Source organism: Fistularia commersonii, chromosome 21, assembly GCF_037954325.1.
Source record: "Fistularia commersonii isolate RoL2024-O1a breed Wild chromosome 21, RoL_Fcom_v1.0, whole genome shotgun sequence".
Classification (NCBI taxonomy): domain Eukaryota; kingdom Metazoa; phylum Chordata; class Actinopteri; order Syngnathiformes; family Fistulariidae; genus Fistularia; species Fistularia commersonii.
In genome coordinates this window covers 5,012,644-5,031,132 of record NC_141304.1, presented here as the reverse complement: position 1 = coordinate 5,031,132, position 18,489 = coordinate 5,012,644, and the positions used below count along the sequence as shown (strand labels likewise).

The 18,489-nt window shown below is 42.1% G+C and overlaps 1 protein-coding gene across 2 annotated transcripts in view; it reads right to left on the bottom strand.

The window, feature by feature from the left end:
- The window catches only part of arhgap46a (Rho GTPase activating protein 46a), a 34,059-nt gene extending 15,861 nt beyond the window's left edge, over window positions 1-18,198 (bottom strand). For both annotated transcript variants that reach the window (XM_086167809.1, XM_086167810.1), the window contains exons 1-2: window positions 18,039-18,198; window positions 3,572-4,078 (exon numbers count right to left, since the gene is read on the bottom strand). In XM_086167809.1, the coding sequence (XP_086023935.1) occupies window positions 3,572-4,078; window positions 18,039-18,052 (521 nt within the window). In that variant the 5' untranslated portion in view covers window positions 18,053-18,198. The remainder of the gene's footprint in view (window positions 1-3,571; window positions 4,079-18,038) is intronic.
- Between the last annotated feature and the right edge of the window lie 291 nt (window positions 18,199-18,489).

Genomic DNA, 18,489 nt, shown 5'->3' with positions numbered 1-18,489 from the left:
ATGCTTAGTTTGAACAATATCTAAGAATATGCACTGCCTGGGTGAGACAAATTCAAAAGTCACTTCAAGATTTTGAGACTGCCATAAATTTTGCATTTGCAAGAGTGACTGAGTGGAATGCGTGGAGAAAGGCCCCTGCGATAAAAATAAAAACACTGTCAACTCTAACCATACCAAAGAACTTCCACATAACAGGATCTCTTGCTCGAATTGGAACTTATTCACAGACAGAAAACCTATTTCATCACAGGGAGGCTTAAACACCATCTGGGAAAAGCTGAAAAATAAGACTTACCACACCAGGAATCAAGAGATAAAACAAGCCTGTCTACTCAAGTGTGCGTAAAATGCTGTGGGTACAGCCCAAGGGTTGCAGGAGATGAAAAGCATATAAAGCCTGTGCTTCCCGCTGTAAACATGCAGACAATGTGTGACCCATTATGAGTTTTAAAACTTTAGCTAACCCATAGGATGTCTCCTCTTTCCTAAATAAATCAACCTGAAATTTCCCCTACATGAGACGCATCCAGTCACAAGCACATGAAGGGAGAGTTTGTTTTGTTTTGACTTTTCACACTTTTTCGCTTTCATCAATATATTTCTCTTTGAAATTTCCATTGAAGGCTTCCCCTGAATAGAGACTGAAATAGAGACTGCACTTCTGTTTGCCAGCCATTTTGTCTCCTCTATATGTAAAACGCATTTCCGCGGGAGTGCACAAAGAATCAGACTCAAGAGGCCTTACATATCCGAATTTGTATGTGCTTTCTCAATCTATTTAAAGCAATCAAGAGCTAACCAACAATCAGTGAAGGCACGTTTTAAGTGTTTAATGTTGGCATGAGCGCTTTAGGTTGAATGCTTGCATGCCGCTATATCATTATAGGGCTAAATGAGAGGGCACATACAAGTCACTGGGTGTTCTTCTCCATTCTGCATCCCTGAACTTCCTGGTTAGAAAAACCTCTCAGCTGACCCCTGGAACAAAAGGGTTTAAGAAAACCTTTGTTCATTTTAGTGGTCCATTATACATCCGATGCCAGCCCATCAGACAAAAGCACGATTTGACCCTGATATGAACCAGTCTTGGTAACTTACAGATCATGTTACACCACAAATTCATGTGTCCTAGGCCCCAGCAGGTCTCTTTTCTGTGGAGGTTCCACAGAACCGCCACCACCCCCACCCCCACATGCACACATACACGCAGAGATCATAACTATTTATGGTAAAAAGAAACACACAGGTGTTGCCTTATTCATGAGTCACACACACGTATTGAAAGGTGTGTAAAATCAAATACAGATGCTATATGCTGGATGATCTGTAACATCCAACAGTCCTAAATCATGGAGAAAAAAGTATCAGTTTGCCTGTTTCCTGTGTCCATAACCACATGTGACTGACATGTTTCCCCAAGGAGACCACGGGACTTCCCTGATGTGATCCTCAAAGTACAAAAAAATCCCAGAACATGTGATAAGACTTGGCCAGTGAATAAAAGATTTGGCAGCCAAACATGCTCTTATGACAACACTTCCTATAAGCACAAACACAGAGATAGAAAAACAAACAAAGCCAAAATAAATTAAAAAAAAAACAAGTGATAAATACTATCACAATTGCAATAAGCACACCACATTAAAGCAAAGTATTTTCTTGCTTTATAGAACTATATAAGTCATCCAATAGACATAACCTATGTATCATCCAATAGACATAAAGAAAAACGCTTGTTTTTTCAAAGGCTATGAAAAGGTGAACCCTTTCTTTCTTTCACATGAAAGATGTAGGAAATGAATCTTTTCCCCAAAATTAATTGCTGTTAAAATAATTGTTATCTATCCTTTATTCACTATTGCCCTAAGAGAGAAGGTTAGACAAACAAAAAAGAATCTGCAACAACCGGTCAGTGCTTAGAATAACAGTCAGGGTGTGTTTGGAAAATTTTAAAGCCTTTACGTCTATTATGAAGCTCATTTTATTAAAAGCCAAAAACAAAGGGAAGCGGTGTTGGAAGTACTGACATTTACCCATCTCCACAGAGCGCAATTGTTTTACAAAATTCACAACTTAATGACATTTCACAGGTAACAGAAAGAAAACATCTTAGGACATGTCTCCAAAAAAAAGCTTAAGGTTCAAAACAAAGAGTCTTTGAATCTTGAAATATTTAATTTTTCTGTTCCAGACATAGCATGATCATATTCTTGTGACAGCCCCAAACAAACTGGTAATGAGGATGGGACATAACAATTTGCTAAAACCACAAGCCAGAGTGACAGCTGTGCATTTAAATTTTCTCTCTTGCTGTTACGTATCCTTCATACTTGCCACCTTCAATCAGGCAAAGCTGTAAACCAAAGACAAATCTGTCTCCAAGTTTGTTTTTGGCCATTTTTGACCCGTCACATTCTTCCTGCTATGTACATTTTGTGATGGTATCCAATTACCTGGCAAAGAGATTGAGGCTGGTGAGCAGGCAATGGGCCATCTGGCTATGTAAGGTATCAAGGCCCTGTGGGCTTAAGACTCCTCAGCCCTTTCCTGAAGCACACAGCTGTCCATTGTTATGAGGGGAGACAGAAAAGGTTCTGGGAAAGGTTGAGTCACTGGGGTAGAGTGGGACCCTGTGGGGAGTTTGAACCCTACCCACACACACCACAGGCAACAGAGCAAGGCCTCTATTGGGGCCATTCTACAACCTTGGGTAACCAATTAGTTCCCCCTTCACCTTTATGTAATACATAGGATTGAGGGGTCACAAGGCAGAGCCTCTTGCACCTCACCAGGTGAGGTACAAGATTACCCGATTTGTCAAGGAAGAGCCCAAGTACAGTTTACATTATCAGCAGCTGGAGTGTAGTAGCTTTACTGGTTACGAACCAGACAACCTTTCTCGCGTGTTTCTCATGGGAGACCATGTAAATCATCAGCCATAAGAGTAGTTACAGTGTTTGATTGCGTGAAGCCTTGAGTTGTATCAGGACCATGAAATGAGCATTGGATCAGAACTGTGCAGGGTGATGCTGAGTGCACAGAGAAGACACTAAGATGCCCTCTGCGGCTCTGTGCCAGAGGAAACAGAAGTGGCATGTCTGGAATCTGGTTTGGAGGAAAGGCAAGGTGGTTTCATTGAGGCCACAACGCAAAGCATATGATGCCGTCTTTCAGTGACTTACTGTTAGGGGCCATTCTGCAACAGTAAACCTTGCGAAAGGGGGGAAATGCTGTGCTCTATAATATAACTGACCATTCTCCCCATTTGGAAACAATTTGCTTAAATGACTGAGCATGGTTTGCAGGCAATAGAAAGGAAAACATGGGACATATGGAATGTTCAGATAACTGAATGAAAATAGAAACAGTTTGAGGTTGGCCCAACTGGTCAAAAGTCAAAATAATCCGACTGGTTTTCATAGCAGCGGGATTTGAAAGACATTATGATTCACTATGCCACAAGCTGCGATGACTATCATATTTTTCCTGGCAATATGATCTACTAATGATAAAGTCCAATTGCCTTTCCAGACTTGAGTGTAGAGGCTACTGCAGGCTTGAGTGGGCTTACCTCTGTGGTTCTTTATTGCCATCTGTGCTGCATTCAGTGCTGCTTCCATCTCCTTGCGACCTGAGGTCTGCTGCTGGGTCCAAACTTGAGTTGGATGTTTCCTCATTGGTCTCTGGCCCTCTAGGAACTGGGCTCTCTCGTTCTTGCTCAGGCAGAGAGCTGCAGTGGCCCTGGCTCCCTACACTGCTGATACTCCCTGTGGTCCCATGTTGATGCATGTCCACGCCCACTACTGCCCGCTTGGAGTCACTGCAGCACTTCATAGCCTGCAGCTGGGAGAGGGGCACTATATCCGCACCCTGGGGTCGATGCCAGACTGTGCGGCGCCCAGTAGAATTGTAGTAGTAGAAGCGCCCACTTTGGGGGTCAAAGAGCTCCCACCACTGATTACCATCTGCCTGGCGGACAGGAGCGCCTGTAGGGGGATCCCAGCCACATTCACCAGTGGTCAAGTTCACATACATCCGCTCACGCGAGCGCGGCTCCAGAATCTCCACCCAATCAGAGCTGAAAAATGAAAAACAAAAACAAAAAAAAAAAAAAAAAACAAAGACAAAAATACAAAGTTGGTCAGAAGCTGAAATTGCAACAAATTGTGGGTGACGTGTAACAGGGAGCAATTACACCTTAGTAGTCATTAACATGACAAGGAGTAAACAGGTCACACAGCATGAGAGGCACTGAGAGGCTCTGAGAGGCTCAGAGTCCAAATTGCTGTCCCCTATTTCGATCCATCTGTATACATGTTCACTTTCTGAGTGATGTAATCTTTTGAATGAAAAAATGGTATCTTAAATGCTGGTGCCTATATGTTTTTTCCTGTATAAGGAAACAGGCGGACACACTCAGTAAGACACGCGGCATGTAGTCAGCAGGGCCCGAACAGGAACATATGCTCTGAGTGTCACTGACACAAAAAAACATTGAGCGCAACTACAATCACCGTGAGGCAACAGCCAGCTCAGCACAACTAATACAAAACCAAAAAAATAGATAGTTGGGAGGGGAGGCTCGCAAAACAGAATGATGGACAAACATAAATAGAGAAGAAGAGCAGTTCAAAGAATGTACATGTACTGTTAAGAGGGGTGACAATTTACACACAACTAGACCATTCACTAAATATCAACGGAAATAGGGAACATTTTTATCCATGCAACAATGTAATCAGAATTATCCTACCTGGTATGGATTACCTAAAGTCTGACAAATAGGCAAGAGGGGCTGGTATATTCAGGTCATGCTACTGTTAGATGTGCCTTAGTACGTCTCCTTTGATGTAGTTCTTTAACACAGGTCTCGACTGTGCAGAAAATCCACGTGGGAACGGAATTGGTAGAGAAAGAGAGCCAGCTAAACTTCTTTAGGTTTGCCCAGTATCACAAAAAATGTTTAGACCTGAGCCAGCAAAAAACAGCCACAGAATCACATCTAATTCTTGAGATATTACTTGAGGGCCCTTGCAAGACTAGACACTTGGTGTCTTTGAGAGAAAAAATGTCAGTGGTGAAGAATTAGTGTCACAAGAATCTGTTTTAAGTTTGGATCTATTCCCTGCACTCTCAAGAACAAAGTTTGTTTGTTTGTTATTTTCCCTCTCCCTGTAATGGCTGTTTTTGTTGCAGAGTCTTAGTTCAGGCTACCTTCTAGGATCAGTTAAGCGTGGATAATGCTACCCCCGATGTCTACCAAATACCCACAAAGTGTGTAGCAGGCTTTCTAAATCGACCTTTTGTGCACCCCAGCCTCAGAAATAGATGCAGAGAAGTGCCAGTAAGGTCTGCCAGGATTACGGTGTCAGCCTGTTGGCAAAACCTTATAGGGAACAACAGCTGTTCTTCTGTTCTTCCAGTATCACTTATGAGTCTTACCTCTTTTATCTGGTGCCACATTCAACCGCAAACTGTACATAGGTTGATTTTAGCAGCTAGGTAAACACAAGAAGAACAGAGTGGCAATATAGGAGGATATCGCATAATGTCCAACCATGCATTGCAATGCTGAATGCTGGGAGGCCATCTGGTCCGACCCTGCAAATAACCCTGACCCTTCTGGACTCAGCATGTACAGTGTTTTCATACAGACTTTGAAAATGCCTGGAATTACAAAGTATGACAAAGGAGATTTGGACATCATACTTTAGTAACAAGATAGTATAGAAGGGTCTTTATCGTAGCAGAGGTTGGATTTAGTGTAGAAGAGTAATGATAAGAGTATGACTTCTCACAAAAACACAAGGCTCCACATTGAGGCCCAACCATTAGAAGATGACTTACAGCCTGATTAGATTCGCAACACTTGATGGGCAGGAAGCCTTGCGAATAATGGGGCATTCAGAGCTAAGGCCAAACAGTCAATACCACCCCACACATACCAGAGCCTTCATCCCTTACTTCCCCCACCCTCCAAAGAAGCATTCCCACGCAAAGAAACTGATCTCTTCATGGTGCATTCCTTCTTATTCATTCCTGAGATGTTCGTACTTCTTTTAAACTGCAGTGTTCGTTTATGAATTAAAATTAAACCAAGGCCATCTTGCATACACTGTTAAACATGGGGTAGCAGAAAGATGATATTAGCTATTTTACGGAGAAATGCCATGTTACTGAATAGAAAAGACACACCATTATGGCTTTTTACCTGTTTTGGCCAGTCTAAACAAAGCGGGTCTCCTGTTGCCTCAGAAAGGGATATCAAATAGCATGCCAGTGCTCTGTAATCTGTGGGATGACACCTAATGCAACAGTGTTGTCACGCAGGCTGTCCTTTTACACGGGCATGGATTCTGACTGCATTTGTTATTGGCTGAAGGTTCTGTTTTGCTGCATTATATAGAGATTGGTGATGAGTACTGACAGTGCCTTATTTCCAGGTTGTGAAAAATAAGGCAAGTCAGTCCCACCTTATGCATTTTGTAATGTTCTCTAACTATGAGAAAGAGGACGTGTGACACTGAAGAAAGGAAACTATGACACTGCAAAAGCCATCAAAAGACTCAAGGTGCCAGAAAGTGTACAGGAACATACCAACAGGAAAACTCAGTTTAAGAGTCAACTGCGGGGGGCATGGCTAACACGTTTACCAGCACAATGTGTAGTGGTTGCATGACTGTTCCCTCTGGGTAAATAAACAGCAGTTAGAGCTGAGGGTGAGCCTGCTGAGCTCTGTCGACAAAACCAGATAAGCAGGAAGAGAAACTGGAGGTCAGATTCTGAAATTTCCTGAAACATCACTTCTCTATGTGGAGAACTCCATAGTAGTTGGATGTAGCCGCACCGGCATATAACAACTAAAAAAATATATGTGTACATATATTGGCCACAACTTGTCTATAAGCAGGTGACATATGACACAGAAAGATGTTACACAGATACACAGAAAGTTTTTTTTTTTACTTTAAATTAAATACATGCCGGTAACATCCACAAATATGCACAGGAAATTCTTTTTTACGAATAGTGCCTGTAACGCAGCTGATGAAAAAGATTAGTAATAAATAACAAAAGGAAAAGTCCATCCATCCATCCATCAATCTATTTTCTATTTTTCATCCATGCTTTCTGCTTCTCCAGCAGATCTCTATCTTCGTCTTCCTCCTGCGCACTAAAACCATGTAAGTCGTCTTCTTCAGTGTCGTAATTGAACGGCCTCAGAATTTGAGGGTAATTTCATTGGTCCGATGTGACTGGACTAAACGTTTTGGTGGCATGAAGCTTGTCAGCCCAAAAAAATCCATAAATTAGCCACATTATTGTTGAACGCCGCAGTGTTCAAAGCACGTGAAAAAAGTAGCAGCTTATAGCTCAGATAGTACGGTATGTAATATTTTCCAGCCAACGAAAGAGTTCTACATTATTTTTCAAAATAAAAAAAGTCCTTAATCTATTAAAATTTATTTCTATTTCTATTTATTTCTAGTGAAATATATCAATTGCTGTACTACAGTACAAATGAGCCTGCTCAACTTGATGCTCCTTGAAAAGCTAAGGAGGCATTAAAGTATAGAGTAGAAATCCAAACAACCCAAAGCAGCAGACCTCATCTTGCATATGTTCATAAAAGGTTTGGAATGCAGTCTGCACTGGCTCACTGAAGTTAATCTCCAACAGAAATGTTTTATATTGATCTAAAATTAACTTAACACACACACACACACACACACACACACACACACACACACACAGACACACACAGACACACACAGACACACAGACACACACAGACACACACAGACACACACAGACACACACAGACACACACACACACACACACATACACACACACGTATGACTTATAGGCGGCACCTGATTTACCTCTGGGGAAAATCAATCTAATTGAAGCAGACCAGTATGCTGCAGAGCAATCACCCAGGTCCACTCTGTAGCAAACCCAAACACATACACGTTTTTCTTCACCAGCGCTGCTCTGCAATGACATACATGAAAATAAGGGACTGAAAAGTAACACTATGAGGCATCATAGAAGAAATGGCCCTGTGAGTACACAGGTATTGCTGAGCAGACTCTCTGAAATATGGCTTTTTATTCAATTCTTGGAATTGGGTTTCATTTGTCTTTAAATCCATTATTTACAAACATCTGTGAGGAATATAAATCTTTTGTGCGTGGAATATAAATCTTTTGTCTCCATACTTTTTAAAGATCTGGAAGTCTTAGTAAGCCTATGCCTTGAGACTCGCAAAATACACAATTCTGCTCTCCAATGGTACACAGGATCCTTGTGTCCCTTTGGGGGTTAAGGAGAAGATTCAGAATCCTATGGTTATTTCATGGCAACTAAAAATAAAGCTTGTCAAAATGTAAAAAAAAGAAAGAAAACACAGCAAACAGGGCACCATTGAGACTGTGGCCAAAACCGATGCAGGCACCCACATGAACATACAGATATGTGTGCAGAAACACCTTCACCACCATCTTGCAATTCCAAGTCCCAATGAGCCAAAGGTCTCATTCTGAAGGAGAAATACCTCATCTATCGTCCAAAATTTACTGCTAGCTCCAAAAATAACTCAAAATGAGACCAGTTTCCCAGAGTGAGGGAAACAACAAAATATAGCACATGGAATCTGCCCCATTGTTCGAAGTGACCGCCAAAATGTAAATGGCACTTTTCCCAGCAGCAATAAACATCAAGCACTGAACAAAACATTTACTAGAAATAGGGCAGCAAGCGGCCTCGTGTCATTGTCCCTCTTTAGATTTCAAACAAACTGAAATGCCAATGTGATTGTTGATTTTGTGGGAAAGATAAACCATGCAGAGAGACGATATTGTTTTCTCTATGTACTTAGATGTTTAACAACAGTACAGCAGTTGTGATTTACCTGATAACCCTGTCATGGCTGAGATGCTGCTTTATAGCACAAAACTGTTGTGGTGTTTCTGATGCAAAGATAGTATGCCTTTACAAATTCATAGAGTGCGCATGAACAACTAGGACGTGGGAAATTTACAAGATCAAAAATGGACGAATACATTGAACATCTTCTGAGCTCGCAGTATTCAAGGAAAATGGGACATTTCTGAGAGTGGGGGGGGGGCATCTTTTGACAAGGCATTAGTACAGTACAGTGCAAATACTCTACAGTACTACAAATATAAGAAATATAATTGCCCTGTGTACAACTAGGTCACTTTGTTGTCATTTTAGTTTGCATAGTGCTCATTACAATGGTAAATTTAATTTGGGATTTAAAAATGTATTATTATTATATGTGCAACAGTTAGTGCAGTTATGGTTGGCCACTTAGGCTGCATTCAGATCAAATCTATTACTACCCTGAAAACGCAGGTTCTTACTTAGATTCTCTGATATCATACTGCCAATAACACAAAAGCTTGACACTGACCATTTGGTAATTTTTACTGTTTACCTGTGTTGCACTGCATTCTGGCCCTTGATTGAGCTACTTTGAAGACAAGGAGAAAGTGGGTTGTAACTATTGCTATTCCAAAGCTGTACAAGTCTGCCACGGTGAACTGCCAAGAAGCAAACCTTTCAGGAGTCACTTGGTTTTTGATTAATGTCTACACCGAGTTAGCATCACGGTCCATGCCATACAAATGAATCATGGAATGGAACTCCCAGAATGAAGTATTGCCCTGCTACAACTGCTGAATGGATTTGGGTTGAATTTCTGCCAATTCGGTGTTCAGAAATGATCAAAAATGCTAAATATTGATCTTCTAAGTTTGAACTGGACACTGTTGATGATTTATATGAGTGCTGACAGGGAAGTTTGTCACTGTGTTTTGTCTGTGCTACTTGCTGATTCTCTATGAAATGGAATGTTCTCAAATAGGAGCTTGCCCAATTCCCAGCCAGAGCAATGATAAGCTGACTGAGAGTATTACCACAATAATTTGTCCATAAACCTGTTAAAAATTAGACACGAGATAGCCTGTCAAGTCCTCCCGGCTCCCATTTACCATTCAGCGGTTCAGTAAGGTAACCTCTAACCTTTTCTGACAACAGACATTTCTGAGTTGTTGCTTGCCACTGTCCCTTGTGGACCAATGCAGGCTAGGAGTTCTCACACAGGGGCTACCATTCATCGGGGAAAACTTAGTACTCTGTTCTCCAAGTGCATCAACAAGTGCCAAGGTCCACCCTGGCTGGTATATTTACAGACCTGCTATTTCCTATTTAGAGACATAAGACATCCTTTCTGCTTAGATACTGCTGTTAAAATAGCTATCCGCAGAGAAGGGGAGTAAGTCAAAAACTCACCTAGCAGAACAGGTACAAAACTATTCGTAGCAACGAGAAACAATTGACTGTTATGGAGCAAGCTGAGATGTGCATCTCAGAGTAACAGAAGTGATTTGGAAAAAAAATGAGATGCCTATCCATGTGCAAAGTCTATTCAGGGAGGCTACTAGGCAACCTGCTTATCTAAATATTGTAAAACAAGAGCAGGGACAAGGACTGAGCAGAAAGCACTTGGCAGCAGTTCCAGCAGTGTTGACTAGGGAAGAGTGTAATCATAAAACTGACAGGCTGAGATCTGTGGCCGCAGACCGATTCAGCCGACCGATGAGGAACAGTTCTAGGAGGCCAACATTAAATCTGAATTGTAAATTTTGCACGCTGCACAGTCACCAGTTAATGCCTCTGCTTGCATGCAGGTTTCCGAGATTTGCTCAGGACATTTGCAGCATTACAAACATTTTGACAATTCTGACTTACAGTCAGAGCAGAAGTGAACCTGAAAAAGTCAAATCTATGGTAAACAGCACAACTGTACAGTACAACAACAGTAAAACAGTCAGCTAGTACATTACTCCTATTGTAGTTGTTGATGGTAAAATTAGTAAGCGAATCTTGTTCCAAGTACAACACATAATTTCGCCTGTCACTGCTGAAACTGAAGGGACCTGAATGTTTCTGTTGGAAAGTAAGAGCTGCGTATGGTTTGATCTTTGTCTGCACTGTTTGAACTGGGTGCTGTGCTTTGCCGCAGTATCCAGAACAATCACAGAGCTGGGAGGGGGGGCACATGACAGAAAGAAAAGCTCTGCACCTGTCAAACGCACATTCTTTGGCCCTTTTGTTTCACACCTCCCATTCCTGCCGTGTCACAGGGGGTCAGAGGTCGATGAAGCTTGTGACACAATTGGTCCGTGTGTATGCGAACAAGATGTAATTCAGCAGCATACAAACTGGCCACAGCACTGCTGGGTCTGTGATAGAGTGATGGACTTCTGGTGGTCAACTTTCTGCACTGACTCTCCATTCATCCCCACGGCAACCCTCATAAAGCTGATTGGAGGAGTAAGGCAGCTGAATGCTCACCTTGTTTTCTGAGTTTAACCAGAACCACAGGCCTGCGCATTTATTTACTCTCTTACCACATGCTGTATTTGTTTAAGGATTATTTATCATTCTGATGACTGCAATTTCAAATTATTTACATGTCTTACTGTTTGTTTGGGGCTCGGAAAAAAACAATTGCCCCTTCTTAAAGTGGCTGTGTGAACAAATTCAAAGATTTTTCCTCATGGTTTAGGTCTTGTATCAATACGGAATAAGGGCTCTTCACCACAAAATGACATTTTGAACAAATAATAGAGGAACAATTCCCATCAAATACAAAGCATTTGTTTTACCATGGACTGAGAATACTGACTTTTTAAAATTTTCTTTCCATTAAAGAGAGTTATGACTCCCTAAGGTTACAATAAGAAAGAAATACACAGAAAGCAATAGCCACAGTCGATCAATCAAAGCCAGTTTCAAAGAGAAAATCCGCCACTATGGCCTTACTTCTTTCAAATATCTCAACCTTAAGATGGTAAAGGTCCTGGTGAAGTTATATTGTGTCCCTTTCTGACTTCTAATTTTTCTTATACTGTAAAAATGGTAATGATTAAACATTTTTTTCTTGTTTTTACCAAATGACATTGTTTTATGTCTGTAATGACTCTGATTTTGCTATTGTCAAAAGAAAAAATGTTTGTGAGCCATAAAGCACATTTTGATTTCTAAAAATAATACAGGACACTCAACGCATCACTTAATTGTTAAAAATTCCTCTTTCCCCAGGAAGCTTCATACTATCTGTCAGGTCAGTTCTTTGTTATGACTCTTCTCTTTATTTCAGTGTGGCTGTTCGGGCTTCTTTTGCTTGTGTTGTCTGAAAACTGGAGCATGAAATTTGATCGAGGGTCCCTGCCAACTATTCACCAATAGCTTGGCAGATAGAATTAAGCATTATCACTAACTAACTAACAAACCAACTCACCAGCTAAATATCAAACTAAACAAATAAGTTCAATAAATACATTTCAGAGGCAGAGAAGCTAATGACATTTAAGACAGTCAAATTGGATTTTATAAACTGGAAACAAAGTCAAATAAGAGTTCAAAGTAAAGTCTGCAACATGTAAAAAAAAATCTACTTTCAAATGTGTCTGCTGGTGCACTAATACCTTGCTTCCCCTTCCAAACATCTCACTTCCGCTACATCCTGCCACCTCTTAGCAGCAGTTGTCTATTCCTCAACTGTCAAACGCTGACATACGCAATAGAGCTACAGGGGTCATCTTTCGCAGCGTGTTGGGCCTGGCCAGGGCCGGACTTATGTTAACGGACACAGGCACATGGGCAGCAGGTTTTCTGGGGGGGGAGGGGCAAGTAAAAGCACGTTAAGGCCAAACAGGCGGAAAGCTCGATGCCTGGCAAAGAGAACAAGGCTTGGACGGGAGGATAGAGATGAACCACAGGGGGTTGGGGGAAGGGGGGTGAATCACTCTGTCACCTGGTTCACCTCCAAATGACAAGACGATGTGACAAGCTGTTGAGAATGGGTGTGACAAATAGATCATGAAAATAGTTTGCAATCTAATTGGACCGATTACATGTCACACCTTTAATTCCATACCTTCTTTTCTGACATTTACTATAATGTTGAGTCCTATAATTAAAGGACAGGAACTTTCCCTGGAGGAAATGTCTTTGTGAGTTCAGAAAGATAAATAAATATCCTTTTTTTAATTAACTCTTTCATCTCGCCAGGTATTTCCTGGGAGCAGCGTTGTTGGCAACACTGTTCACCACGAGAACCAGATGGTCTGGTTTTGTTTGCGTGCATTTCCAAAAACCTTAAAGGGAGCGTTGCACACTTGATCACATTGTGGAATCTTCTCGGGTTCCATCATTATGTGAGCGGTCATCCCCCACAGGCCCGTGCACAGAGCTATATTCACCAGGGGTGTAGAGTTCCAGCAGATTCAAAATGGGATCAATAGATGATACAGGGCTTGCAGATAAATGTGTAAAATATAATTAACACAGAGTTAAAAGATCTTGGGATTTTTTAGTTTATTCCACAATAACTGTTTTGAAACCACACCTTTAGTCCTTTTCTAATCCATTTGACCACTTTCAGAGAGTTTTCAAAGTCGTGTTTTCCACTTTAATACAAGCCAATTAACCCCTTATGCAACCAGAGCTAATTTTTAATAGAAAAATCATGTTACATCTTGAAAAATTCAATGCAATTTTCACATATTTTTCACATAATTTTTCACATTTTTAACCACAATTTTTCATTCACGAATATAATTGGAAAAAATTATTTTGACATTTCAGTTTCAGTTCAGACCTGTTAACACAACTTGAATGACTCAATTATTTGACAAATATTTCAGCTTCACGATGGGGGGGCCACAGAGTTGGTTCCCCCTACACTTTTACAACTTGCTTCTAATGAACAATGTAACAAATTTGTCTGTGACTGAGAAATGTAGACATGTCTGTTCTTATCTGACTCATCGACACTTAAATATGTTCCCTCCAGGAACTGATAAATAATGGTTAACTAGATGGCAAGAATGCCCTGTGATAACTCACGGTCATATGCATTACAAAGTCTGTGAAACACTGCCTATTCTAAAGCCGCTGCGGGACAATACAGACTATTGTCAGATCAGTGGGCCAACTTCACTCGACGAGAACTTTCTCTGTGTCCCCTCAACCTAGACGGGCCCGGCCAATCAGAGCCACGGCGGGGAGGAGCCTCAGACATGCATATGAGGTCCGGAGTGACCTCTTTCAACAGCTGCCCTAATCCACAACTAGGGATGGTTTCCCTTCGCCGTTGGCACCGGATTAGACTGGATCCTGCAAGGTCGTCCAGCCAACTTCGGCAAGGCCGTTCTTTCCCATGCCACTTTCCAGCTCGCGCTTGCGCGCAGCCAAAGTGTTTAAACCAACTGCAACAAACCGATTCTTCAAGCTGCGAAACAACAGCGCCTACCTTGCTACGGCTTCCAGGAGAAAATTCCTGTGTTGGCAGAAATGAATGTTACTTCTCTGGCCGTAACCCGCCCACAGCCCAATCACAGTGAAGCAGAGCTTTGTCACTTCTGTATGAACAGTATTGTCTGGTCCCACCATCCTGTTGTCTCCCGCTTTCACAAAAAATTCTGGGAACTTCCGGCCTCTGGACCGCCTGGCTCGACAGTCACTGTTTAACTGAGACCCTGATTAGTGAATGGGTAAAATAAATTTCTGATGGTAAAGGAGTCCCTGTTATTCCCTAAATCCCACTTCCATGCTCACTGGGCCTGCTGCGGAGACTTTTGGGGAAAGATGAGCCTGGACAAGAATGAACATGTGCAGGGGGAGGCTGACGGTGGGATCAGGCTGTTTATCACATTCAAGCCTGCCTTCCTGTCCGGTCCACCAGCTGTCAGTTAAAGAACAATTGGGTCACTTGTCCAAACAAGAGACATGAATAAACCTAATAGAATGCAATGAGGCTTGATAACCCCACACAGACATTTCAAAACATTGTATTATGAATATGCACTACCAATAGGTATTATGTGATCATTAAAAGTAAATTCAAATTCTTTCTGTTAGTTCCTGACCCGCTCTCTTGCCATCAGTAACAGTTTCTAACTTCATTTGGACTCGGGGCTTCACCACCCCCCCAAAATCCTCCCCCTGCTGACATGACAAATGAGACCACAATCTAATCCTGGGGTAAAGTTACGGGGTGAGAGGGGGGTCAGCGGCTGACCAAGGAGCCACACAGGAAAGAAATGCCCGGATTGTCCTCCGGAGGAAGTGAAGGTGTAGACGGCAAGCCCACCAGGATTAGATATACAGCCTGGTGAAGATGTTAACGACTGGCCTGCTGGGGCCTGAAGGGAGAACTGGGGTGGATTATGATTTAGGAGAGCTTCACTGGGGGGGATCAGTGGTACGGACACAGATTAGGATATTCCCTTGTAACAAAGGACTTTTTGTTTACGTGGAGAGACATGTGTTATGCTTAATAAGGAGCTAAATCTCTTCACCTCTAAGAAGACTTTCGCCACATTGTTGCACTAACTATGTTGTTTGTAAATTTAGAAGTTTGCATAGCTGCTCAAGTGAGCTAGTTTTATGTATTTCTTTTCTATAGTTCCAGTTCACTAAGTTCACATTCAACTCTACAGCAGCAGCTGTATTATTTACCTCTGAGGTCTTTCTGCATGTGATGCAAGAGAGGGGTTTGACAGATACAGCCACTAGCAGATACCAGCCTACAGAGACCAAAATCAGTCAAATAAAAGGATGCTGTGCATTACTTTATAAAAGGAAACAAATATTAAGGTTTACTATTCTACATATAGAATTTAGATGCATAAATAGATATATTAACTTTGCAATTATGGTAATACTGGCAGTGTTCTGCTGAAGCCACCACTTCAATGACGCCATCAAAACACTTAACATGCAAGCCTCTAACAGACAAAAACTGGTGATTGTCAATTAATTAAATTTCGAAAAATACAGATGAATCTATGGGATGCGCCTGCCTCTTGGACAAAAGGCGCCTTTTCCGCAGATGTTTGAATTGAGCTCCAGCTGTACGATGAACGCACTGACACGTATACCTTTGGTAAAAAATTGGAGACACACCTGTTAAAATAAGCGGTGATAACATGGAAGATCTTTAGTAATATCCAATCAAACTTTTCTTTCTGGCATGTAACCCATTCAAGTAAAGCCTGGTTACTTTCAGGTTTGCGTATCATCTCTGAAAAAAGGGTAAAAGGACAAATACGCGGAAAATCTGACACCGATTGGAACGAGTTTGTTTAAGGAATATATCCACTTTTGAGACTTAGTTAACTTTCCTTTATGTATTGTACCTTTATAGAACATATATTCTATTCCAAACTAAAAAGTTATTAATGTTCTATACACTGTCAGGATCAATCACCATCTTGAAAATGGGGGTCAGAAAAATGTGGGCCAGTATGGCGAACTCGCCTTAATCCCTCCAGACAAAAAGTCCAATATGTTAGTGTTTGCACAGCTACAGATAAATGTGTTTGGAGGTTCCGACCTCAATCTTATTAGTGTGTCAAGGGGGGGGCGAAAGACAGTCAAGTCAGATGGCCATCGAGTACATGCTGGTGTTAAGCGGTACTGATCAACAGGTCAGGATTACAGTACAATACAACAGCAAAGAAACCAACGCGAATGTAACTTGAAATTTCAGTGAGATATCAGAAAAGAAAAGAAAAGGGTGTCATAGGGATAACAAAGATTGCACCAATGTATTGATACATCGAGGAACGTCTTTTGTGATTTTTTACGCTGGCTTTAATAGTATCATAAAACATGACTGATGCCTCTGACTGGCAAAAGATCTTTTTGAATTTCAGGTTTCAATAGTAAACTGACTGAACATTCAAAGGTTCAGTGATGATCCCTTTAGTCTATATGTTAACATACTCCTACTTACGGTAGAGGCACTCAATTGGTATTTTGCCGAGTGTTTGATTTTTCTCCCCTCCATACCTCGGTTTACAGAGGCCGGGGAAGCTGTATACAGACAGTCCTGACGTTTCTATCTTTCCCTATCTCCGAGCCCAATGCTGTGGGCTTTGTCACCGTCACTTCCTCGCAACAGGCGGGCAGGTCTATTGTCAATTCATGAAGGATGGACATCCTGCTTTGTCTTTGCCAAGAAAACTTGGTAAAGGCCCCTCTTGTTGGAACATGCACTTGTCTTCCTTTTGTCCTCATTTCATGAGCTTGCAGGATAAACACAGAGACTTTATCCTATTGTCACTTCTGCACCTCACACACACACAAAATAAAATGAGGGGAGGAGAAATTTAAGGCAGCAGGAAAAACTACTGAGACTATTTTTGTCAGGCTGTCATGTTTCAAGACCTTCCCTGCTAGGACAAGCACACAGAAAGAGACAATTGCTGCATCCGGGACAGGATGGCATGTCTGGTCCAAGTGCTTCAGGGTACATAAATCACACATTTTAAAAAATACCATTCTAGTGCGCCAATAAAGTCGGAGGAAGTGAACTCCTCGAACCCGGTGAAACGCACGAGTTTAAAAAAAAAGCAACAACGACGCACATCTGGGGTAGTTAGGGTGACGAGAAATCCACTATGTGGAGATCAAACAATGAAGTGAGGCAACGATTCTCTAGTAAAAAGTGAGAAACAAATGGTGTGTGTGTGTGTGTGTGTGGGCCATTTGGCTTCCGTTTAGGTTATTACTCTCTTCACCGCAGCAAAGGTTTCCTGCGCTTTAAGAGAAGTCAAAACATGCGTCAGGCGGTGTGGAGATACTACAAGCTTCCCGCACAGCTGAGAGCTTCGTTGCACCCTGGGAACATTTCCCAAAGCTGAGTAGTAAATAAGCCATCCATTGACGTGTTTCTCGTTAATATATGATTAATAACATTTAAAGTTACATTGAGCGAACACCCCGGGAAAAAACTCGTGTTTTCCACCAGTTCGCTTTTTTTAACTTAGCTTGAAGTTATATTATGTGAACTTTGACAAATGAAATGGATAAACTTTCGATAGATAGCTCCAAAGTGTGCGTGGAACGGCGTGGCGCTCGGGTGTCCCCCCGGGTGTCCCCTCGGCCGCGCAGTGAACCAGCGGGCAAACTTCGTGCGGCGGTGGTTCCCTACCTTGTCCCGGCCATGTTCAGCTCACATGGCAGTCGAGGAGCGCACTCGCGGAGGGAAACGCAGTTCAGGTTCAGACTGAGCCGGTGCGACGGTTGGCGCTATTCTTTCTCGTTTTCTTTCTTTCTTTTTTTTCCTTCCAGGCGGTCGGACGGAGCTTAGAGCGCCGGGGACGGGACGCTCCTCCGGCGGCGAATCCGATCTAGAGTCTCCGCCTCTGCACGTGAGTCATAGGTTGGGACGGGGGTCACCCAGTCTCCCCCTCCTTCTCCTCCCCGTCTCCCTCCTCCTTCTCCTCCCTCTAACCCCTCAACCCCACCCCTTACCTCTCCACCAGCTACTTGGAGAAAAATATAAACGTAAGTTAAAAAAAATACAGAAACGTAAACTTCCAAACATCACACAACTTCCTGGTTCCCGAGGGCTCGCTCGCGCCGTCCCAACTGTCACCCTC